We start from the raw sequence: 25617 nt of genomic DNA, 5'->3' as shown, positions 1-25617 counted from the left end.
ATGGACACGAAAACATCGCTCACGCCAAGTGCGATCACAAACATGTTGGGAAGCGTACGAAGTCTCTGGTTTCTGTACACGGCGTAACAAGTTAGAAGATTGCCAAAGAAGGCCTCAAAATTAATAACAGCGTGTTATCACTATGTGAAAGAGGCGAACTACCTTATGTAAGAACCCCTGACGAGTGTATAAGTTATTAATTATTTTTAGTGCCAGCGGTTTTCCGGTTATAATGAAATTTCAATCTGCAACCTGCACCCTGCACCCTGCAAAAAAGACCTGCCGCACTCACTCACTCACTCAAGTGTAGACACCGTTCGTAATTAGTCGGCCCTAACGAGAGCGCCCGAGTCCGACGCCATGTTGGAATAGTAACCGAGCCCGACGTCATATTGGAATAGTAACCGTTCAGTCAGTGCGAGACTACTACTCAATGCATGCATCGTGCCAGCCCGAATATTGAAGATTTTGTAGCTTTTACACGACTATTAATATTAGGTGTTTCGCTAAATTGAAGTGGAGTTGACTTCGAATGTTCGAATTAGTACTATTGCCAACTTGAAGGCTGAATTTCATGAGCATTTGAGTCGTCCAGGCGTTCAAAATGACCAGGAGATGTGCATTTGTTTGGTGGAAAGTGACCTGAGAATGATTAAATCTCATGCTAATGTGGTAAGCTTTGATAAGAATGTGTCTTATTCCTCGACCTTAATGAAGTTATATGAGCGAAACGAACAACTTTTAATGAACGAAACAGCTATTGAAAACAGGACAAACATCGGTACCATTGTATAATATTGTAATTTCATTTTCATAATTTAATAACATCTAAACCTGAGGCCAGCGGAAATGTTGTTTTAACTCTACGACGTTGTGTCAGCCTTGCAGTAGTGACGTATTATCGTTTTACTTTTCAAGTTTGGCTGATTAGATCTCCTGTGAGATGCAACGTTCAATCAAGCAGGACCTTCGTTCACAGCTTTGCAGTTTAAACACTTAAATTTTTCATGTTGAGTTGTCGATGTTCAACCGGCATTGAGTTAAGTTTAGACGGAAGCATATCACCTACACTAGGTGATATGCTTCTGGTTTAGATTAAAGTTGTGTTCTCTATAGTTGTCTTGATTATTTTAGTACATTGATCTGAACTTTAAGTGGGATGTGAAATGAACATAAACTTGAAAAGAAATTCCCAAATACTTGATATTGATAAGCTTAAATGACTTTTACCGTGTCTTTTGTTTACACTTTTGCTTCCTGATTGAAAAGATAATAAAGGGTAAGAAACCCCCTGTGAGCTTGTCCCTAATTAGTAGTTAATACTAAATACTTTGACACTTCAATAAAGCTGTTATTATTATTGTTGGAACACATATTTATGGGTCGACAGATTTTTCAGATCAACACTGAAAATGCTTGCAAAAGAGTCTACTTATTTTGATGTATTTTACGTGCAATATATGTAAAGACAAGCTGTTCCACATTGGAAAAGAAGTGCTGTCTCATAAGAAGCCTTACCTATAGCCTTGAAAGAAATGCAATGAAAAACGTTTGTAAGCTCGTATGACCTGAATACATGCAAATTTTTCTAGCAGACAGATCAACATCAAGATCTGGGTGTGAGGGAGGGGGAGGGGGAGGGGGGGAGAGTACTCTATGATTTGTTGGACAGGAGTGTCCTCTGTGACCCAAGAACCCTTAGCCTTTACCACTCCATGTTCTGCTGCAATTTTGCTACCCTAGCTATTCTGGACGTATGTCTTTGTAATATGTGTGCAAAAAAACCAACAAAAAAACCTACACTTTGTGAGTTAAGTGCGACCTTGCATGGTACAAACCCTGCTTGTTTTAACAGCATTTAATAATACACCAGTAATTGGAAGTTCACCAATATGTTTCATCTCTAGATTACTTAATCCACGAGTTTGGCCATATGTCTCCTTTGATCTATTTTTAGAACAAATTGCGCTATCCTGACATCATATATCCGCGCGGATCCACGCACATGTCGGGGGCTCTCGCGTGGATGTTGTCACGTTGCGTGATCAAATGGTGAGAGTTGTGAGATTCTCTTGCAGATATTTCACAGCGATGGCAGGGAATAAGAACCAGGGCTCTTATATGTAGTTCTATCCTCTGAGCTAAAGGAAAAGGTGAGTTTTCAGGGTCAAAAACACGAATTCGATTTCGCGCTGTGAATGAATAATATCTACTCGTGCTAGTTGTACACGTAAGATTTTGCGCTTGTTTATTGTTCTGTAAAGAAAAGTTATGTAAGAAAACTCGCTCTTTACTCTGGTATCGAGTTAATTTCTGAGTTTCCCAAACAATGCTTAATCATAACCATGGATAGTAGAAGACTGGATTGGAAACGTACATCACGTGGGTAGATTTCTCATCGCCGATTGGTTGTTTCGTGCTTCAAGATGGCGTCTGATGTTCCCATCATAGTGGAAATTTGTGACGAAATGATGGCGAATATGTGGCGCAAGCCAGCCAAAATACAGGGTTTGTTGTCCTTTATTTTATTTTTTTTCCTTCGGTGTTAGTGGTAGTTAAGTTTTGACGTATATTTTTTCTCTTTGTTTGCTGTTTCACGGCGATGACGACCCTGCAAAGCCACAGTTGAACTTTCAAGGTAAGCATTTGTTACTGCTCATTGATGTTATTTTTAGTTGTTTCTGAGAAAATCTACTCCCAAAAAATGAGCTCACCAGAGCCATACTCCCTATGTTAGACGACTGTTTTGGGACTCGTATATTGAAAAGGTCCTTGGTTATTTCTGTACAAATCTACGATAGAATGATTGTATGAAGATGAAATTGTGGCTTAGGCATAGTTGCAATAGTGTAAGAAGATAATTTACAACCGTAAATTTCGATTCAAAATGGCGAGGTTAAGAGTGTCAAGCAAGTCACTTGCGTGCATGGTGCGTGTAACATTACGTTGGAGAAGGTTGCACTCGATAAGGGTTTACTTCTAAAGAACCTGTGAAGCTTTTCTTTAGCATAATTATAGTAGTGATCAGAAAAAATAGTTGTCCTTAACAGTAATAAAAACTAGTTAATCAAGTATCGTTTGACTTAAATCTAATACAGAGTAATAAATTAGGGAGACTATAATTAAAAAGTTATTAAAAACGAGCTTTAAAAAATAATTGAAGAATACATCAAGAAAACAATGCAAACAGTAGCATTTGCAGTAAAATACATGTTCAAAAATAAATGTCTAAAATCTTAGTGCAAATTTTTTGCTTTGCTGCTATTATTTTCCTTGGCTCCAATGTATGCATTCCTTTGTTTTCTTTTTATTTTATGTCACTCTTGTTACAGATCCTTAAGTCTAGGATTAGCTTGATAGTCTTGTCTGTGTTTATAAAGGTTTATAAAATTGTACACTATTTACATTTTTAGCTGAAATGGGGAGAATTGGAAGAAGAAGAAAGTACACTCATTGGAAGTACATTAACACTCAACCCACTGCCAACAGTCGAACCCAAAGCTCACCAGTTGTACCTTCATGCCTACCCTTTGAATACCAGTTTCAACTTCGTAACCTTCCTCCTGCTGTTTTACACCAGTCTTCCCTTTACCACTACACTCAATTGTTCTCCATTTTGTCAGAAAATAATGTCCTCAAAAACAGCTGGAATTTAATCAAGCACTCAGAACTTTTCCTAATGTTATGCACCTTTAACAGAGTCAACAATGTTCCAGAAAAGACCATCATAGTTAACATTGATTTCACTTGGAAGATCTTAACATCAAACAGGAATGTCACAGAGTCTGTGGAAAACGTACCAGAGGAGTTGACTGGTATGGAAAGTTTCCTTCATCTACTTGATTTTGTTGATAGGAGTTCTATTTGTCCAGGAATCGACGATCAAAAATTCAAAGAGCTTGCACATTCTGGTGGGAGAAATGGTGTGTTCAAAGACCGTCATGGCAAGACAAAGGCAAACCTCTCCAACGACACAATCAGACCAGTTGACTGCAGAGGTTTGTGGCATTCTGGCATTGCATGTGAGCCCTGTAAAGTTTATAGAAAAACTTTGTTAACAATGCTCTCCAACCAGAAATCTAGAGAGGCCTTGCCAGAAATTGCGACTGAAAAAACAAGTAGTAACAGTCATTGTGCTTGGAGCAGGTTAAATGAAAAGGAAAAGAGAATTAAGAATTGCTCACTTGGAAGGAAGATTTCAGCGAGAAAAATCCATTTATTAGAAGAAAAGTTTAACAATGTACGTAAGTAAAGCTTAGAATGATGCATATTTAGTTGTTGTCTGTGTCCATTCGTCAGGATTGCCAAAGCACTGTGATTAATTCTGATGCATAAAATGATAACATAGAGTGTGTACAAACTTCAACAATAATTATAAATTAGAAATAAGTTACAGGGGTGAACAAAATCATGAGTAGCAAATATTAGTTAAATGTCAAAATGTATTTTTAAGCACAATTGCTACTAATCTCGCAATCTGATTGGCTAATTTGCCATTGTCGATAACAGTCAAGACAATGCTGCTTGCCTCAATGTGTCACGCAATGCCTTGCTCTGTTTGTGCTCTGAAAAGAACATTTTCTTTGGTGTTGATATTGTGTTGAAAGCAAATTAAAATGTGGTTTAGCGTGGTCTGTACTCTTATTGACAACGATTCACATCATCACAGTGGTCAAAATTTGTTGTTGACTCACTCAGCTGTGCCTCATGAGTCCACAACATTTTGACCACTGTGATGATGAGTTTTGTTATCAATAAGAGTACAGACCATGCTGAACCACATTCGATTGTTAAATCTATTCATTATTGAAAAAGGAAATTGTTATATGTTTTAGCTGCATAGCAGATGTACAAAGTCAAGTGTCATGGCAGCCTACCATTTACTTCACTCTCCAACCTATAGATATTTTGCGTGTTTTTATATCCCCAAATTTAAAAGCATAGTCGAGTACAAATCTATGTGGAAATCTAAATTAATGTAAATTCAAAACTGTCAAGTTGAACTAGATATCTAAGGGATTTGTGGGAGGTGTGTGTAAGCTTTGCTGAATATGATAATGTACTGGGGGTGGGCTAGTAACCCATACAGGTTGCATGGATGTTCTGTAACTTTTGTACCTTAACCGTGAACAAACCTGGCAAAATTATATTGTTTCAAAGAGTGATATTGTTTTTGACACTTTGTAGGATTTGATCGTGTTATGCAAAGAAGACAATGAAGTTGTGGAAGAACTCTTCAAGGAGGTGGAAAAGTGTCATCATGAGGAACCAGAGAACTTCAAGTCTCTCTTTATTCAACAACAGCAGAAAGCTTTGTCATGCACAGATAACAGATCCAGAAGATGGCACCCACTCATAATCAGATGGTGCTTTCAGCTTTATTCGTCATCTCCAAAAGCTTATCAGTTCCTTAAGGACAGTGGGGTTTTACTTCTCCCTGACAAAAGAACTCTAAGGGACTATAGTAATTGCTTTAAGGTGGACTTGGGGTTTGATTCAGGGTTTTTAGATTTGGTGAAGAAAGATTTTTTCAATAGGTCTAACCCTAAAGATTATGATGTATGGGTGGGGATCATTCATGATGAGGTTTCTCTGAGAAAAGACCTTGTGTTTGATGATTCTGGAAAATTGATTGGTTTTGTTGATTTAGGGTCTATCCAGAATAGCATGGATGATTTGGAGCAATGCTTGTCTGCAAAACAACATTCCCCTATTACTCCAGATGAAGCCACACACATGTTTGTTTTTATGGCTGTAAGTCTATTTTCAGACTGGAAAATGCCAGTAACTTTTTTCCCTACTACAACAATTAAAGCATATGCTCTGTTCAATTTGTTTTGGAAATGCGTTGAGGAATTGGAGCAACGAGACTTCAAAGTACTGACCAGTACATGTGATGGTGCTTCACCCCATCGACTTTTCTATAAGTACCATTGTCCACCTGGTGCACCAAAAGGTACAATAGTTTACAAAACAAACAATCATTATGCATTTGAAAAGCGACCTTTATATTTTATTTGTGATCCAGTTCATCTTTTAAAAACAACTAGAAATAACTGGGAAAATAGCTTTTGGAGAAACAAGACCAAAGAACTGAGAAACAACGGCATGTGGGTTACATGGCTGCAGCTGATTGATGCATTTGAAAATGACGTCAATTCATCCAATGCGTCCGGTTTGAGGTTACTGCACAAGCTGACTGCTGACCACATTTTCCTTAATCCCTACTTAAGGATGAGAGTATACTTAGCTGCACAAGTGTTCAGCAATAGAGTTGCACATGCCATCACAGAACAAGGTAAACCAGGTACAGAGGAGACAGTTAAATTTGTGAAGCATATGAATGACTTTTTCGATTGCTTGAATGCTAACAGAATCAACACGCGGTTTGAATTTAAAAGTGTGTACCGCAGCCAATTAGATGGGAGGCTGCATTGGTTGGAAAATGATTTTTTGAAGTATTTTCAGGACTGGAAAGACTGGGCCATGGGACAGGAAGATGTCCCATTTGCAGAACCTAAGCAGTGTTTTATTAGTGATCAAACCTGGGAGGGCTTGCAAATTTGTGTCAAATCTTTTGTGGAAGTTGTCAAGTTTTCTCTTGATATTCCAGGGGTCAATTTTGTTGTGGCCACAAAGTTCAATCAAGACGTACTAGAAAAATTTTTTGGTAAACTTAGACAAAAGAGAGGAGCTTATGGAGCATTCACCTGCAAAGAATTTATTCACAGCTATTTTAGTTCTGTTTTCAGTCAGTCACATGCAATTAAGACTGTACGGCGCATTAAGCGTAGTGGAGGTGCCTTGGAAGACCTTGATGTAGATTTGCCATTGCCAAAACGAAGAAAATAGTGGTGAGTCTTATAGGTATAATAATGTATGCATCTTGGCTCTGCAGAATCCCTCCAAACGTGACCTGCAGGGTTGTGCCTTTCTCTGGGTTTGTCCTGTGATGCTACTTTTGATTTTGTGGCACACTTGTTTGGAATAGGTTTCAGTAAGTAGGCAACATATTTCAGGGCCTTCATATTATTTGTGCTGATGACCAGTATGAAACAATTTGAATGATCATAATCATTAACTGATATCTATTGATCACTTAGGCATTGTCACTCTTTCATTGCTGTATACCATAGGTACAATAGTGGTGACATATTTTATTGATAACTACATGTAACTGCTGGTATCTGGTGTAACTTGAGCCAAGGGTATTCAATAAAATGTGTCTTGATGGAAACCTTGTTTTCTCAACTTGTTTGGGTGTTTGGTCAGTACATTTAAAACTATTTTATGGGATGAGTTTTTTCTTAAGTTAATGCATATGTCTTTGTATCTAAAAATCAGCTGTCCCTGTGTGTTTTCTAAGAGCTTTCTTAAAACAGACACCCCAGCAGATAAGCTTGACACTCTGGTATCTTCCTTTTTATGAAATTTTGAAAACATTCAAAGAAACCAACATATGATGTTTGATAATTCTACAAATGTGTCCCTGTGTGTTTTCTAAGAGCTTGCTTAAAACAGACACCAGGATAAACTGGACACTCTGGTATCTTCCTTTTTATGAATTTTTAAAACATTCAAAGAAAGCAACATAAGGTGTTTGATAATTATAAAAATGTATCAATGGAGAATTAGACAATAAAAAACTCGAATCAAATCTTAAATTTTTTTGCCTTAAGTGCATGGGATGTAAGTATTTCTTCAGGAAATATAAGAAGCAACAGTTGTGCTGGTATTATTGTTTTTTGCATTCCCAAGTGCATTCTAACTGTAAAATGCAACACCACAAATAACAACTTTATATAAAATTGCACCTTGCCTTCGACAAACGAGGAAGTGATAGAAACTGTCTTTACATTGATTAAATCCATAGGAAAAATGTAAATTTGTAGAAAAAAATGACAACCGCCTGGCTTAGTTCTGTGATGTTGTTTCCTCGGGGGTCCGCATAATTTTCGCTCGTGTTCCCTATGATCTCTGTTTATTAGATTGAAGTTGATTTTCGGGTGTGACAGATTTCTTTCTAGTTAAACATTAAATTAAAAACTGGTACCTTGTAGCTGAATTTTTTGCATGAGAGAACTATCGATTATTTATCGTTAATGGCGCTGAAGCTCCTCGATGTTAATGGCGCTGGAGGACATCAGAGCTTTTCTGATACTGTCCTTTCCATGTAATTCAGCAGAACTTTGCGCCGAACTGCATTTTCCTACTTTCAATTTTCTATCCTCCTTGTAGCTTTTTAGGTAAGACCACTTCCTCACCCGAAAGTACAGGTTTACGAAGAGTTTTAAAAGTAAATTGCTGTCTTCCGATGGAAGCGTTGACGAAAAAGGCCAGGTTGGCTTCAGTAAAGAAGAATTGTTTACTAATTGGTCGAGAAGGTTACTGTCTGACTGTCGGGTGCTGCAACGAAAACTTGATAAGTTTAAAAAAGGACGAACTGAAACTTCGAGACGACAAAAGAAATTATACGTTGCGTGATCCACCTGGGTTAGGCCGCCTCTGGTTAAAGACAGTGTCATTAAGTTGGGGTACGACATTGCAGGTGCTTGTGTTTTAACGCTTGGTAACTTCTGATTTAATGCGGTCACTATTCTCGAGAACCTTTCACTGCTATACTGTTGGAGACGATCTCTCGTTTTCCTGCAGACATACCCAGAAATGTAGGCTACTATGTCCTTCTGAAGCGGAGTAAGAAATGGTTTGCTTGAAGTCTCTCCGTCATATTCTTTTCTAATCTTCATCGCGTGGACTACAGATTTATGTCGGAAAGAAGAGATGTTCCCAAAAATCTCACTTATCATCAGCTGTAGCAAAAGACAATCAGAAGAATTTAGGCATGCAACACAGCACAGTTCAGACCACTTTAATGTCAGTTCTTGCGCTTGTCGAAATTCATTTAGATGTTGAGCAATATATTGTTGTTTGCGTGACGAGCTAACAAGATCATCCCGAGCGAAGACTATCGTCCAAATGGTCACACCAACGTAGCGAAAAAATGATATGACGTTCTCGTCTCCTTTCTCCAATTCTGTTTTAAGTTTGTCAGCTTGTTGTTGTGCTTGTGCGAACCTGGATCCTCGTATTTTGGTCGTTTCACTGCTTGTCGCAGATATCTTGTTGAGAAATGTTATTACACTCGGCACGCATTCAGATGTAAAGAAATCATCAAAACCGAGGGAAGAAAGCACTTTTCTGGTTTTCTTCTGGTGTTCAGACAATTTGGCTTTGCATTTTCTGGTAGGTTCTTTGCCACTGCATGAGTTTTCGTGTTTTTGCAACCACGCTTTAAGATTATACCGCTTTTTACACTTGCTGCATTTAAACGTACTGCCATCATCTTCGCTCTCGCTTTCATCTTCGTCTTCACTGTCTTCTGCCTCTACCGTGTTCACCGCCCTCTCGTTGTCTTCTAAAAGTTGTGCTAAATCATCTTCATCCCACTCTTCAAATAAATCTTCAATATCCATAGTTTGGTCCTGGTTTGGTCACTTACTGTGTAGTGTAAACAAAGTTCTGCAAAAATAAAATTTAGCTTGCGACAGTGACGTCACGAATTTCCACTGTATTGGAACCGGTGACGCGAGCTAGTTTCCAATCCAGTCTCTTTACTATCCATGATCATAACCAAACCCTGTTTTGATAGTTTCTTATTGTTTCTGTTTGTTTGGCGACTTTGCAAAAGTTTTCGAAAGGAAAGTCTGACGCGTACAAGTAGCTCATTTGCAGAGTGCAGCGCGTGCACTTTCTGTCTCGAGTCCGAGTCGGTGTTTTCAATTGTCAACAAATCTTGACAAAGATTTCTTTCGTTGTCTTTGGTGCGGAGATGCTCCAACAATTTTCAACAACGCCAAAAGGTTACTTACGTCATGTGTGTTTCTTTAACATAGTGAAATTTTACACTGCGAAAATAAAATAGGTAAGGAGTTTTGATAACTCAACCAACAAAATCGAAATCTCTGTTCGAGTTGATTAAAGAAAGCGTCATCGTAATTTTGCTGATTATTTCTGCTGTATTCAAGTATTTTCAGCTAAGCTTTTAATATGTTCCCAAACATTTATCAACCTTAAACATATTTAAAAATTAGAGATATTATATAAGTTCGATGTACGTTTTCACACGAAAGTGGGGAAGTTCAATTTGTCATGTTTTACTGACTGTACAAAACTCGCGTCGGCGGGCGCTCTTATTCATCGACAACAGACAATTTATTGGATTTTTACACAAACAAAACTGAGCAGCACCTACAGACATAAACTTTATTGTCACTTATTGGGCCACGATAAAACATGAAAAACGATAAAAAATGAAATCAAGCATTGCTTACAATTCAGGAGAAACTCAAACTTGCAATTATTTTTTTTTTACTGTTCGGTCGAGATAGACTCTGGCGAAATCCTCGCAAGCGTATGGCAAGAGGAGGGAAACTTTGAAGTCCTGAAACGCTGGTATATCCAAATATATCCAACTAGTTTTTTGCTGTGTTTTGGAAAAGCTGTTAATCTTCAACATATGTGAAACTTAGAGTGGAGTAATGTGGAGCTCTTGTAAAAGAAGCAGCGGAACACAACTTGGTCAGTGATATCATAAAGTGGTACATAACTAAATTCGACACTGTCTTACTTCACTCAAACTGGAGCAGCTTACGAAGAAAATACTGAAGTAAAATTCCAACAGACATGAACGTATTGAGTTGTGGGTCAAAAGCATCAAACAATTCGGGAATTTCGAACGCCAATTCCCCGCGCTACATCCGCCAAAATCCTCGCAGCATGTACGCGCGTGTGCCTCACGGGATGGCCCAATTTGTTCTACAAATAGAAAAATTGTCCTATATCATAGGGACAGCCCCAATACTAGAAATGGCGGGCGCTTACGGTCTTCGTCCCCGATTATGGCTCCTGCGGGTGAATAGCGTAGCCAATCAGAGAACGGCATTCGTGATAGAACGCTAGTACATTTATACTAATAAACAATTAGATTATGAGCTCGAGATTCAATCGCGTGTGTGCCCTCGTCAACTATCACGCATAGAAATCAAGAGCGAATAATCTAATTGTTTTAGTATAAATTTACTAGTAGTTCAAAACTTTCATCTAAATCCTCTTCACAGACAGTTCGAAAACGCCAAGAAGCGGCCGTCATTTTGTTAACAAGTGCACACTGCATCGCTACTCGCTGTCTATAACAGAATAGATAGTGAGTAGCGTAGCCAATCAGAGAACGCCATTCGTGATAGAACGCTAGTAGATTTATACTAATATGTGATAGATAGTGAGTAGCACAGCAGTATGTCGGTCGTTTCACCTACAAGTCGATTCGCCTACATCGAAGTCGTTTCGCCTACACGATCGAAGTCGTTTCGCCTACATTGAAGTCGATTTGCCTACACGATCAGGAGCCATAATCGGGGACGGAGACCGTAAGCGTGCGCCATTTCTAGAAGTGGGGCTGCCCCCTGGGCTGCCCCTATGATATCGGACAAATTTTCTATTTTTAGAAGAAATTGCGCTATCGCGTGCGGCACACACGCGTGCAGTTCCGCGGTCGTTAATTTTAAACCCAGTCTCTTGCGGACATACGTTACGGGGCAATAGGCACTATAACACATACTTATCATACATAATTCTCAACAAATTCAAAACAGACTCAAACCACTACGTTGATCAAAAACGAAAAACAGTGCGAGTAGAAGTCTCAGCCTCAACCACAGAAGAAAGGAAGGCCTTCCATCTTTGATTCAAGCGACGAGAATTGAACTTATATGCATGAAGTAGACTGTTTTTGTTATAACTTCAGAACTGCTTGTTCCTTTGTTATAATCGAATGAGTTTTCGTCACATGACATCGTTTTGTATACTAAATGAGATGTAAGAACGTTTCCGGTTCCGGTACTTTTAACAAACCGGCTACTTGAACAATACACCAAAATTTAAAATTCAAGGCGATAAAATTGTGCGATTTCAAAATGGATCTAATAAAGTGGCAATTGAACTTCGTGTTGTGCAATTTAAGTCTGAAATCATACTTGTGATTTCAAATCGAACTCGCGCTGCGTGCTCGTTCGATTTTGAAATCACGCGTATGATTTCAGGCCAAATTGCACTCCACTCAGTTCAGTTACCATTATTAAAAGATGTTCGATAAAACTAAAAGATTAGGAAGCAGAAATAGAAGTGAACCGAAATCGGTTAAAAGAAGAGACCAGCGTGGCGAAAATAGAAGAGGATTAGGGAACACAGGATCGAAAAGCATTATGCAAGGTGTGCGGATTTGGCTGCTCAATATCAAGGCAATTTTTATTCCTTTGATGGGCCACTGAAAGGTGGAGAAGGACAAAGGAACACTGCGTCCTACGACTGGGCTGAATTTTTTAGTCGTCGTTTACGAGAAAACGAAAGAATTTTTGGTACTTTGACTCAAAGAATAAAAGAAGGGGTAAAGAGGCCTTCCTAAATGAAGGCTAAATGAAGTGGGTGAGATCTCAGACCTAAACGCACTTGTTTTTATTATGAACGATTCCTACGGTTCTTGACATTTGTTCATTTGTCGTTTGCTTTACTTTGATTTTAGGCATCTCAACCTTTCTTCGTTTCACACGCGTTTCTGAAGGGCAGAGCTATTCTGAAGGTGTTATTAGGAGGAATTTTTAGCAGAGAGGAGCCTTGGGACTGTGCTTTAGCATTTTTTTTATTTGATAGTTCTGTATGATTTCCGCTGTTATTTGCAGGTCGCTTCGCAGAGTTTGACACCTCTTAGCCGGCGTAGCAACCGTTCTAGTACGAAGAGCTTTTCCAGCATTCTGGCCGAACGCAAGTTGGAGCGAGGTCCTCTGTGATTGGCCATGTGCTTATAATTTGTTTAGGCTCATTTCTATCGCAAGCAGTACTGTTTTAAGGTCTGTTAATATTAGCTCTGGAGGGAGGAGGTTTGAAATATTCTGTGAACGTGTTGCCTACTTACATTCTGTTTTGTGACGCAGGGCCCGGATGTTTGATTAGAACTGTAGCAAGTACAATGAGCTAGGGTATGTTGCTTCATATCACGGATATCATATCTATCTTTGCCCGGCTTCGTCAGAGAATGGCTTAGCTTTTGACTTCGAGAAAGCTATATGTAACATAATCAGCTTATTGCTGCCGCAGTGAGTGAGCCTGAAGCGAACGAACGAGGCAGCTCTCTAATTGGGAAAAGGTCACATTGTAGGGGCCTTGAACACGTTTTTTCGAAACGCAACAAGTTATAGTAGCTGTAAGATCAAAGGTGCAAGGAATTGTGGTTATGCGTGAATGGCAGAATTGAGATGCGCAGTCTGATCTTGTGATCTCTCTCCTGCACATTCTCCTCCCCAGAGCCCACGATCCTTCTGGCCTGCGGCAGGGATCGAGAGCTCTGGCCGGACCCGATTTTCTGAGCATGCGCAGAGTATTCGTTTCGTATTCTCAGCCAATCAGATTTGCCAGATTTGACGGGAAGTCCGTGAATCGCGGACTTCCGGTGTTGGACCAGCCCAGGGGAGCTTTCCATTCAACAAAAATCACCGGTTCAAATTTTCGGAATTTTCGCTGGTCGAATGGAACGCGTCCGACCGCTTCCCAGAATTCGAGGTCACGTGCTCTGCAACACAGGGCATGCTGGGTGAAGTTGTGTTAACTTGATTTAACAAAGTGGCTAAACGGCGGGAACAGAACTACTGGCGAGCGAAAGTCGAAGTTAGCGTAATTCGAGCAAGATAAAAAAAGCATAACTACAGCTGTAACATACCGTTGCTGGTTGAAGGAAACAAATTGCTGCATTGATGCTGTAGAAAAAGACTGAAATCGTTCGACACAAAGCCCCACGCTCAGCATTGATACGCTGGTCTGCTCGCCATGATTGCTTTTTCAAGTGTCCACGTGAGCTCACGCTCGGTAGGGAGACTAAAGCTGACATCTCTTGCGAATGGAACAACAAAATTTTCGATAATTCCGGAAATTCCATCAAAGAGGGTGCACTCAAAACATATTCCTAAATTTTCGAAAACTTTTCCCGGAATTTTTGGTCGAATGGAAAGCGCCCCAGAGCTCTCGATCCCTGCCGCAGGCCAGAAGGACCGTGGGCTCTGGGGACGAGAATGTCTCCTGCATCGTTGGTCGCAGTGTACGAAGGTGAGTGACAGTTTTCTGCTTTGTATATTTTCGACACTTCTTTTATCGTTCCTGTTTTCCTTTATAAACTTTTCTTTGTAACTTATTCTTTTCTGGATTAGGCAGCTCTCTATTAAGATGCGCTGTTTTCCATGTGCTCTCTTCGATCAATGATCACGTTATAGTGCGTTGTATTGCTTAATTGTGTCAATTGCCACAACAGCAAGCAAACTTTTGAGTAGTGAAGGACGCTCGTAGGGGCAGTAACCAATCAGGAGGCAGGGATTATACCACGTGACCAAGCTTCTCCCATACATTCTCTTAAATTTGAAAATCCAAGATGGCCCCTTTGGTAGCAAAACATGGCGCCCACCGGAAATGACGTTACCGCGCGCATGCCCAAATAAGGCGAGAGACAGGAAGTGAGTTAAACAATTGATTTTTATTGATTACAGTAAGTAAAAATTACATGGATGTGTATCCGTACGGAAACGACATGAAAGTGTTCGTGTCTACGACGCGTTTGTCGAAGACGAGTCCGTAGCGTTTAGTCCGTGTGATGACTTTGAGATGTTTGGTGGCTGGGTTTCTCCAGAAGAAGTTGGGGTTGACAACGTTGATGTTGCGTCGTTCATCGAGAGGTTGTGTGAGTTCGTCGAGTAGATTTTGCCACATGACGTCATAATTGAGTTGCCTGGATCCTCGTACATTGAGTGAGAAGCCTCTGACTTTGCAGCAGACTTTACCTTGGTTAGTTCTGTAACCGTAATTTTTGGGTCCAGCGGCAGTGAAATCGGTGATGAAATCGCCATCGTCGAGTTCGTTGGTCATCTCGCCCAGGTAATCGCCTAGAGTAACGTCGGTTTGACCTGGTTTGTGCGAGTAGATGACGGAGTCGGTGTCAAAGTAGAGAACTTGTTGTTTTTAACTGTTCCAGGTAGCTGTATAATTTGAGACGAGCCCAACAGGTGGTGAAAGCGGCGACGAAGATGTTGATTCGTCCGTTGTCGGGTTGGTTGTCTTTGAGTTCGGCGTGGACGACTTCTAGCGCCTCGTCGTTGGCGATTCTGACTTGTCGTATGTCGTTGAAGGGGTTGGAAACGAGGGCAAAGAGTTGCGCTGCGTTGTAGACGACTTGGGTGGTGGGTTTGTGTAGGTTTTCGCCGAACTTGCCCCAGAAGGAGTTGAGCATGAGTTTGGCGGTGGCTTTGCGTCCGGGGTTTTTCTGGATCATGGTCGGATCGAGAGCGATGCCTTCTTTCTGTTGGTATTGTTGCACGTACCGTGCCTTGTCTTTGGGGGTGTTACACCAGCTAGGGTAGCCGGCGGATTCCTGTTTAATTTTTAGCCAGGTGTTCACGTAATCGGCGAAGAGTCCTTTACGGCGTTGTTCTGGGGGGAAATGGTGGACTTCGTGGATCTTGTTGAGCGTGTATCCCATGGCAACGGCTTTCTGGATTTCGGGTGTGCACCAGGTCCCTCGGAGTGTACGTTGCTCGGCTGTGTGAGGGCAGTGATGCGATTTCTCTAGGAGTGGTTTGTTCATTTCGTGTTCCACACACGATCGGCAGAGTGGGAAGGTGAGTTTACCTCCGCGCCTGAAAGGTAGAACGGGGTGGTATAGTTCGTGAGGCGGCAGTATGTCCACTTTGGCCATTCCGAAGTAGTGATGGATGTCTTGATCTTCGGGGTTGACGATGACTTGCGGGTGTCCTACGGGGTATTCACCTTCCTTGTTGGCCCAGGGGTAGAGCGACGTCACGTCGACGTACTTGGTTTTTTCTCCTTGGACCGTATTGGTCACGTGATGCAGTTTGACAGCGTTCGTGCGACCTCCGAAGAAGGCTTCTCGTGGCTTGAGCGGTTCGACGATTTCGAACGTGTCCAGGAACTGACGGAGATCAGGGTCGGTTTTGACCTCTAGGTCCCAGTCGCATTCCCACTTGACGTGTATCTGGTAGCCTTGATGCCTGAGAAGGTCGTGTTTCTTGAGCGTGGACTCGTATACTTCCTGTAGCGTGCGATCGGTGTGGCATATGGGATATCGGTCGCGTTGGCGTGGGAAACAGCGAGGACACCCGTGCCATAGACATCCGTGGAATTCGTAGACGGTTCGAGTGGTTGGATCGTACCCGTCGACGAGGTGATTGGTTAGGCGGACTTCACCTCCGTTTCGGACCGTACGGATACGATCGCCTTGGTCGGTGTGTTGTAACAAGTGTTCTTGCCAGGCTAGCCATTTCAGGGCTTTGACGGACTGATTGGATCGGGCCCCGGGCGATAGTGTTGGGCGGGACGAGTTTCTTGCGCCAGAATCGGTTGCAGGCGGAGGCGATGGTGACGCATTTCTCCATGGGGTCGACTTCGGCTTTTTGTTTGAATTCTTGCCGGAACTTTTGACAGCCTGCTTTGAGGAGTTTGACGTCCGACTCGCAGTAGGCTTCCATTTCTTGCCTTAGTACGAAATGGTAGTTATCGTTGACTTTCTCTTGGTACCACTGTTCGAATTCGGCTTTCTTTTTGGCGGACATGCCGTCTGGATCGTACATGTCTCGCGGTGGCATGGGTCCTTCGTACTCTTGATTTTCTAGGGTGTTGAATTTGTGCGGGAAGAATTCCTTGCACAGTTCGTTGATTCCGAAGGTAGCTGGAAAGTTGGCCAGCGGGAACGGGAGGAAGCATAGGGAATCTTTGAAAGTCAGTCTGTCGGATCTCAGGGACAGTATCTTGGTGCCTACAGTGATCTGATCCGTGACTTCTCGATGCGTGGCGTAACAGTGTTGTAAGATGAACATCCCGTCGTAGCCTTTGAGATTGTGGAAGATGACGATGACGTCCCGATCGTCTCCGTCCACGTCGACGGCGATGGATTCGAGGTGGTCGAACATGTCAGCGGTGCAGGTGGGACCGTAGAAGGAGCAGAATTGATCCTCTTCATCGTCTTCTAAGCAGAGTAGAATGGGTGTCTGATTTCCTTCGGCGTCGGCGATGGCTTCGTAGTCGCAGTACACTTGAAGGGGCGGATCTCGGTCCACCCAGACGCGTGTGTCTGGATCACCGGGTTCGGGTTCCTCGAAGCGTCGACCTTTGACTTCGTCGCGTGGCACGCGTTTCTTTTTGGGCTCGTCTTCGTCTTCGGGGACGCGTTGGATGTAACATCGGTGCGTCGGCAGAAAGACTTTCTTTTCGCAGATGTGGCATTCGCCCCATCCGCATACGTGATCGGGGGTGAAACGGTCACCTCCTCGACTGTTCCTATCTTTTGGTTCGTAGATGTGGCAACAGTCTGGGCACTTTTTGTAAGTGTCGCAGATGGATGGTATGTTGAGGCTCCGTCGTTGCAGGTGGTAGTTGTAGCATTGGGCTCCGAAGAATTTTCTGTGGCACAATCGGCAGATCGAGGTGGGTTCGGGAAACTTGCCTCGTGCTAGGGGTCGTTTGGCTTCGATGAAATCTGGGCAGTCCTTTCGTTTGCAGGCGGGACACCATTTACCGTCGCAGGGATGACGATGAAAGTCATCGTGATCGTATCCTCGATTGCATTCGTCGCAGAAGTAGGATTTGCTGAGGAACCCACTAAACGAGTTGCATCCGTCGTAGTGACTGTCTTCCTTGATGAGGCGAATGATCTTGTCTGATGGTACGGGTCCCGCGTAGATGAGCATGTGGGGTGGATCGATGGAAAGGACTTTGAGTTGGTACCCAGGTAACGCGGCCTGAAACTGCTGCAATTCGGGAATGCCGCAAGGTCCTTCGGGGACGTTGGCTACACGGTGGAGTTCTTTGGCCAATCGCTCTTGGACGGGTAGCCCCTGTTTGAGATTGTGGTAATCTTGGTCTCGTGAATTCCCGTCAGCATCTACCAGGGCTTTCATGGTGACGATAGCGCGAGCGCAGCAGAGATTGTCTTTGTTTTTGATGGTCACGCGCGACCGTTTGACGATTCCCCGTACGGCGGCACAGCTCGGTTTGTATCGTTTTCCGTGGCCACGCCCCCGACCTGGGGTGCGTATGAAGGTGGTTTCCATGGTAAACGTGTCGTCGGGGGTGAATTCTTCGTTAGAGTTGAGTTTGGCCGCGAGAGACTGGAGATAAGTGTCTAGTCTTTCACTCCCTTCTTCGAATTCGCGCACGGTGAAGGTGGTGGATTGAAAGGCGTGCGTGAAGGCACTGGACTGCATGGTGAAATGGACCGTGGAGTTGGGTGTCAGGGTAGGATCCTGAGCGATTTGTTGCTCGATGGATCGTTGAAGGGCATGAGTCAATTCTTGGCCTAGATTGTCCCTGGGAGTGACATCTCTATGTTGTCTGAGCGTGGCTTCGAATCGCTGTTTGTTGAGTACGTTTCTCCAGTTACGGCGAACGCCTACGGGTCTTAATTCGAATTCTAGGAGTGGTCTTGTATTGCTACCACCACCACCGGCTTGGATCATCACTCGGTCGAGAGCCGGTTCAAAGATCCAGTCATCGTCATCATCATCGTCGGAGAAGGCTTCGTCGTGGGACCGTCTGTTCTGTGAAGACATGAGTACAAAAATGAGACAATGTCACAAACATCTCTTTTTTATTTTTACAACAACCAATCATTCAAAAGGACCGAACAGGGACGCTTTTTTACCCTCTAAGCGTAAAAACACGTTTCTAAAACTGAATCCTAGATAGACTTTCCTTTTCTGGTTACTAAGGTTGACATAATAACCATAGAAAGCTGTGTGATAAGGGATTTTTCCATACATCATTTTACAATCGCCTGGTTTACATTTCCTTCGTTTCATTTGTATGTGACCGTAACCCCATTGTCTTTTCAGTTCGGCATAGTCTAAAATTCTTCTGTGAAGTCGACTCAATAGTTTATTGTTCCTGCGATCGAGTATGTGCTGCCAGGTTGCCAAGTCGATCACATAACACTGTAGTTCTGGAGGTAGCCTATCCCAGTGACTCTGTAAGAGAGCGGGAACGATTTCTTAACCACCTATTATGAGCGTACTTAGTGTCATCGTAAGGGTAGAGGAAAGTCTTTTCTATGGGGGCGCGTCTCTTAGCCTCATTGTAAGAGTCGGATAAATACGTTTTTTGAGGTTTATCATCAATGTCGATGTAACATCCGAATATTTTCATATGTGGGAATCTGTATTCTTTCTTCTTTTTCGAACAGCATGGTGAATTACATCGAACTATAACAATCTTAATGTGTCCTATGCCCCATTGATCTTTCAGTTTGCCGTAGGCTACTATTTCCTTGAGAAGACGTCGTAACTTTTTGTTTCTTCTACGCTCGAGTAGGATTTGATTCCTGGCTAGACGCATTATGTAGTCCTGTAGTTCAGGAGGTAGTCTATCCCAGTAACTCTAAAAGAGTGAAAGTCTCTTAATGTCATCGATTCTGTAATAAGCACCATTAAAACTATACCCTAAAAACATTTCTCGCTTGACATTTTGTCCGTCTCTATAGAAACCCGACACGATCATATGCAATTTTTTTCGTGTTCCTTGAACCATTCCTTGGGGGCAATACTTCAGTTTACATGCCTCCATCTTAACTTTGAGCGCCCCTAGTCCCCATTTAGCTTGGACCTTAGCAAAGGTTCGTATCTCGTTACAAAGCTCTCTCCACGATTCACGTTCGCGCATCTCGATGAGAGACTGGGACTCACGAAGTCGGACGATATAGGTCTGTATCTCATGGGGGAGACGATCCCAGTGGCTCTGTAATTGAAAATGATAGGTAGGGTGTCGCACATGAGTTGCTTGAACGGGACGGGTCTCGGTCTCTCCAACCATCTGGAGATTCTCATTTCTCTTTCGATTGCCCTTTTCCACTCGAAGGCAAGTTGCGACTCAGCGAGTGAGATGATGTAATCTTGGATCTCGGGCGGCAACCAATCCCAGTAACTCTATGAAAAGAAGGTGATGAACAAGGCGTGACAAAGATGTCGTACGAATTTGTAACCGCAAAACACAACGAAACAAAATCTCAAGTCCAAACGGAGGTAGATCTCTAGGGTAGAGGTGACGACTAGTCTCAGTTCCATGGGTCAGTTGTCTAGGGTGGCCACGAACGCACTTAGAGAACACAACGTGTGACAGATCTGGCAGTACAACTTCTCTTTGATCACCCCCTTGTTCATCTGATCATCGAGTGCCTGGGTGTAGCAATCGTAATGAACGTAGTAACGACAGCACTTGGTACGAGCGCAGGTTTCGGTTCTAAGGATGACATGGTCGCATAGGGTGCACGTTATTTTATCCATTAATTTCAGATACTCACTGCTTCATGGTGATCCATCTGTTGGTTCATCTCCTCGTCGGTCAGCTCCTGTGCCATGATTCAGCGCTCGATACAAGTTCAAGAAAAAACTCAGAGTGCCGTGAACGGTTCGATCCGATCTTTTTATACTTACGGTGAAACTGGATCCCAGGTTGCACTCGACCTGGGTCCAGTCTCCTACCGTGAGTGGGCGTGGTAGGGGATACCCCCTATCCCCTGGATCTACCCAGCTCACGTGATTTCGGCTTTTTTCGTTTGATTGGTGCATGATTGACATAAATCGAGGTGCACGCATTCGGCGCTTTTTCAGTGCACGATCACACGAAGATGAACCACCGAGACGTAATCGTCGCCTTCGGGGTCAGATACCCAAAGAAACGTCGCTTCAACAAGTGTGTTTTATTTGTCAGAGAGAGATCTACATTGATTCTCTGCCTCGATGTCAACGTTCTCCTTGTTGCGGTGTGTTCATGCATCGACGTTGTTACCAGGAGATGGAGAGACGGGTTATGACCTGCGGTAACTGCCGACGCGTGATCGACGATATTCAGCCTGAGGTCGTGCTGGAAACCGATGAGGAAATGGAGGAAGATGATTATGACGAGGCCCCGTTCGTGTTACCGTCAGGTTCGAATGGGGCTTTTGTTAGATTTGAGCGAGAGTTGGAGCGATATCGTAGTGAGAGTAGACCTAATCATTGTCATCACGAGGGGTCGTATCTGTGGCATGAATTGCCGTATGACTTGGACCCAGACATTTGGAGACTCTATTATGTCAAGCTCAGGAATTTCGTGTTTCCGGATCGAGACCTGTACATTCATGGAATTGTACAGCTCCCCGTAGAACCGATCCGGGAGGTCAGAGCCATTTTGTACCGTCTGTTCATATACAATACTCCTTTCGCGTTGTATGACTTGATTCCAATTCAGAGGTTCAGACTCTTCTTTAGACGCGTGGAGGGACTTAGGAGTATTGTGATTCAATTTGTGCATCTGTTACCTTATCCGGGTGGTCCATCGATTTACCCTGAGGACGGACTATGGACCTGACACTGTTTTTTTTTTATTTCTTCATTCGCAGTTGAGGATCAACGTAGAATGATTCATGAGGACCTTGGACATTTCAGAGACATTGGAAAACCCTTTGGGACGCACAATTCCTTGACGCGTTCGTGGAATCACTTGCCTTATCCCCTTCCGGTCACAGTGTGGTTCCAGTACTATCGCGAGTTGGAGGCCTTTGTGCGATCCACGGAGGGACAAAGTCCACTGTACATTCACGGCACCGTGTTCTTCCCCTTCCATATCATTTCGTACGATCATATACGCATGGAGGTGTATCGCATGTTTTATTTCAACACCCCTTATAGAGTGTTCAATTTCACCTCCAGAATTAGGTTTAGGTTGTTATTCGTGTCTTCGTCGACGTTCGGGGACCAAATAAAGATAGAACGACTGTTTGTGACATCGAATGCCTCGGATACTCTGTACCACAATGGCATGACGTGTGAGACATGAAGAAAAGACAAAGAGACTCTTTTTTGAAACAACAAAGTGTGTAATTTTATTTAATGATTACAACAACAACAATAAAAAAATAACTTGTTTTTGCAACGTTTCTTGTCTTAGGCAGAGTCATATTTCAGTCCCTTTCTCCAGGGTTCGAAATCTTCCCATCCTTCTTGTAACTTTTCTGCTTCTGTCTTCTTGGCCTTCTTGTACGTCTTGCCCTTGCCTTTGCCTTTGGGACTGTAACCACCGTCGTCGTCGTCTATGTATTTCTCGGCGACACCGATGGATCTTAAGAACTCCTTTTGCGATTCGGACATGGCTTTCTTTTTACCTGTCGTGGCTGGTTCGGGTGGAACGGGTGGCTCCTTGCCTGTGGATGTTTTTGGAAATTTAAACTCCTTTTTGAGACCTGACGTGGAAGGTGTAGCGGGTTCTTGCTTGATGATCACGGGGGCTTGTGCTGCTGCGGGTGGTTGGTTGACTCCCTTGATGATCTGTTTCAACAGACGTTCGACAGGTGCGTCGGCCATGCCTTCGGGTTCTGTCGTCCCTTGGTACGTGGGAGTGCCTCGTATACCCGTCCGTATACGTTTCACTAGTTTGACTTCTTCGTTTGCCATGGGTTTGGTCATCTTGACCGCCATGCTGGCGGGGATGCGTTTGTCTTTCAAGATGAGATCTTCTTCGGCGGCCAAACGTCCCGCTTTGTTCAACAAGGCGCTCTGGGTGATCTTACCCTTGTAATAATCTTGCAATCGGTTGAACTCTTGAACGGGTACCATCATGACTTCGTTCATACTTTCGATTGACTCAGGGTCGTGTCAGGAAATTCGGACAATTCTCTCAAGGCCGTCTCGTAACAGTCTTACCAGTACCGTATGGATTCGTCTTTCTTTTTCAACTCGAGTTGAAGACTTTGAACGGTTTGCTTGCCTTTACCGCACTCCCTACACAACTCGATGCACCCACCGGGCGGTGTGGTATCTCGTTTCGTTTGACAGGTTTGGCAGAAGTCACTGAACTTTAAAGCCATGTACTCTTGATACAAGTCGTGGTACTTCTTACCCCAGTACTCGGACGAGTCTTTCCATCGGGATTCGCGACGGTTGGCCTCTTGCAACAACTGCACGAGTTTAGGAATGGTGTTGGACTCTTCCTCTCTCGTCGGGAAATTGGGTATGACGTCGACCCCCTCCAGCGGGTAACCGTCTTCGTTGCGTCCTTTCACCGTACACAACATGCTTTGAAACAACTGTGTAATCCGCTGCAGAACCCTGCTCCGTTCTGACTCAGGAGATGTTCTCTTCGACGCTTGAGGGAGTTTCTACGTTTACCCACTTCGCGCAAAACCTTTTTATGTCTTTTCAGTTTCCCATAAGTCGTTGCGTTGATGGGGATCCTCTTTTTCAGCAAATTGAGAACCATCTCGCTGATGGCGTTGATTTGATCTCTGTCGGCGTAATGCAACATCTGTTGACGTTTATTTCGATTGGCTTCTTTCAGGACGCTCGTCAAGAAACGACGTTGTCGTCCCAACCGCTTCATCGTTCATGTCTAATGTCCGGTCGGCTCGTCACGCTCTTTTATTCACAAGTCTTGGAGAAGGCTCAAAACCGTCTTGGCTACGGTGCCTACCAGTTTACCAAGACCCTTTCCCCTTTGGACCCTCCTTCTTCCTCGACGTATTCCCACTCGCCGTCTCCTTCGCCTTCTCACCATGGCGTGTTCTGACACGCACGCACGCACTTTTCCACTTGAATGACGTAGGCAGGTGATTACGTGTCCTTTTTATAGAGGCACGTCTGAACGTTTCATGGAATCCAATACCTCCAATTATTCATACCAATACCCCCTCCCCTTTGGTAATAATGTCCAAGCGACTTGAATGCGGTGCTTAGCATGCTACCAAGACCTTTTCCCCTTTGGGTCCTCCTCCTTCTGCGTATTCCCACTCGCCGTCTCCTTCGCCTTCTCCTCACCATGTCGGGTTCTGACACGTACACACTGTCAACCTGAATGACTCACGAAGGTGATCACGTGTCCATTTTTATAGAGGCGCGTGAGCGAATCGTTTTTCGTGGGAGGTGTGAAATCCGTCACCACGTCGTCCAAAGTTTGCATCTTGGTCAAAAATCCATCCAATTCCTCCACTCCACCCAGAGCGTAGTTCCTAAGTTCAGTCAATGTCTTTTCGTAAGTCGTGTAAGCGAATTGGGTCATGTCCATCTTGAGCGAATACTTCTTGAAATCGTTCCATCCTTTCAGTGTAGTGGCTAAAGCCGTCAATCCTACCACCGTGTACCCGTCTTTCTACACGGATCCAAAGACGATGCTCGCTGCCACGACCAGTAAGGCCAGTCCGTTGAGAATGGCGTTACAAAATTTGTAGTAACCGAACATCTGCCTTCGACACCACCAATACTTGTGATAGAAAGCATACAGGCCGTCCAAACGTCTCAGCGCTTCCAATTCCACCACGGTGGTAAAAGGTTCATCCAATAAACAGACCGAAGTACTCATAACTCTTTTCCAACCAGTACCAAACGTAGTCTGACTTTCTGTCGGCACGTTCGATCCTTTTAGCTTGTTGCTCGTACTCCCAGATCTCGGCCTTGAATGCGGTTTCTACGGATTGGTTCAGTATGTCCTGGACTTGTCTGTAACTATCGCACTCGTCCGCGATACATTTCATGTCTTCGTGATCCATGCTGGTCACATCCCAGTAAGAGCGTGAGCATCGGCATAGATGCAGGAAGTAGGGGAACCACTTGACTTCGCTTCTCAACATGTTGTTGATGTTCTCAGTTACGCACACTGGTCGAATTGCGAGTCACCGTAGGACGTTGTCCGTTCTTATAGGTGGTCGTGATCGTATTCGTGGTTGTGATGCCCACAATGCGACGACCCGCGGCCGTTTGTTGTTGTTGGCGCAAAATCTCCTCCAATTGTTGCTGCATCTGTGCTTGGTCGAGAACACGTGTGCCTCGCCTTCTTCTTCTTCCTCGACCCGATGTCACCGACGAAGGCGGTGTGGAGTCACTACCACTTCCACCACCACCACCTCCGCCGCCTCCGCCTCCGCCTCCACCTCCTCCGCCTCTACCTCTACCTCTGCCTCTGCCTCTGTTTCCACCGCTACCACTGGCGCTACTTCTTCTTCGGCTCCCCGCATCACTGGGGGACGTCGGCGTGTTTTGACGTGGGACGCGTCTCGGTCGTTTCCCTCCTCGAACAGCCCGTGCCAAAGGTGTGGCGTCTGTCGGTGTGGGTGAACGTCTTACCATTCGACGCGACGAATTGGACGTACCCACGCCCGTGGTGACGTTGGCGCGTGAGGACCCCGAACCGGCGCTACCGACACCCGCCGTGACATTGGTCTGGGTCGTACCCGCGACGGGAGTGCCTACCCCTACGGCCGAGGCCCCTGGCAGGGGCGGCGTCGCCAGTGACGATAGCGGTGAAAGGTTGTTCAGGCTTATACCTACACCCGCTGCAGGCGGAATCGGAGTACTCGTTCGAGACATTGGCCTCCAAGGCGAGTAATCGGCCAGAGCCGAGAAGTTGAAATCATCACTGCTGTAAGAGCTCATCTCTCCTGTTTCTTGCTATCCTCTCAGCGGTCACTCTTTCGTTATGAATCAAATTCTCGAAATCCTCGTCGTTACATGCTTTCACGAGGGACCTCACTTGACGATAACTCGAACACAG

General features: G+C 43.9%; 2 protein-coding genes across 2 annotated transcripts; one reads left to right on the top strand and one right to left on the bottom strand.

The window, feature by feature from the left end:
- Positions 1 to 2373: 2373 nt before the first annotated feature.
- Positions 2374 to 7237, top strand: LOC149108152 (uncharacterized). The gene is made up of 3 exons (XM_089295542.1): positions 2374 to 2638; positions 3414 to 4240; positions 5188 to 7237. Exons 2-3 carry the CDS (start codon positions 3419 to 3421, stop codon positions 6850 to 6852), a joined length of 2487 nt encoding a protein of 828 aa, XP_089151668.1. The 5' UTR covers positions 2374 to 2638; positions 3414 to 3418; the 3' UTR covers positions 6853 to 7237.
- An 8978-nt stretch (positions 7238 to 16215) lies between these two features.
- LOC149108151 (uncharacterized) lies at positions 16216 to 18574 on the bottom strand. Its single transcript, XM_089295812.1, has one exon. The coding sequence runs from the start codon at positions 18561 to 18563 to the stop codon at positions 16293 to 16295; it is 2271 nt and encodes a 756-aa protein (XP_089151938.1). The 5' UTR covers positions 18564 to 18574; the 3' UTR covers positions 16216 to 16292.
- Between the last annotated feature and the right edge of the window lie 7043 nt (positions 18575 to 25617).

The sequence above is a fragment of the Orbicella faveolata genome, unplaced genomic scaffold (genome assembly GCF_042242905.1).
Source record: "Orbicella faveolata isolate gen_17 unplaced genomic scaffold, um_ofav_v1 contig_26, whole genome shotgun sequence".
Classification (NCBI taxonomy): domain Eukaryota; kingdom Metazoa; phylum Cnidaria; class Anthozoa; order Scleractinia; family Merulinidae; genus Orbicella; species Orbicella faveolata.
This window is presented reverse-complemented; position numbering and strand designations above follow the sequence as displayed.

Bases quoted from the DNA above. Each gene is read 5' to 3' on its own strand.
- LOC149108152 (XM_089295542.1), top strand. From the start codon at position 3,419: ATGGGGAGAATTGGAAGAAGAAGAAAGTACACTCATTGGAAGTACATT. The intron at 4,241-5,187 runs GTACGTAAGTAA...GACACTTTGTAG, and splicing joins TAGAAGAAAAGTTTAACAAT to GATTTGATCGTGTTATGCAA.
- LOC149108151 (XM_089295812.1), bottom strand. From the start codon at position 18,563: ATGATCCAAGCCGGTGGTGGTGGTAGCAATACAAGACCACTCCTAGAA.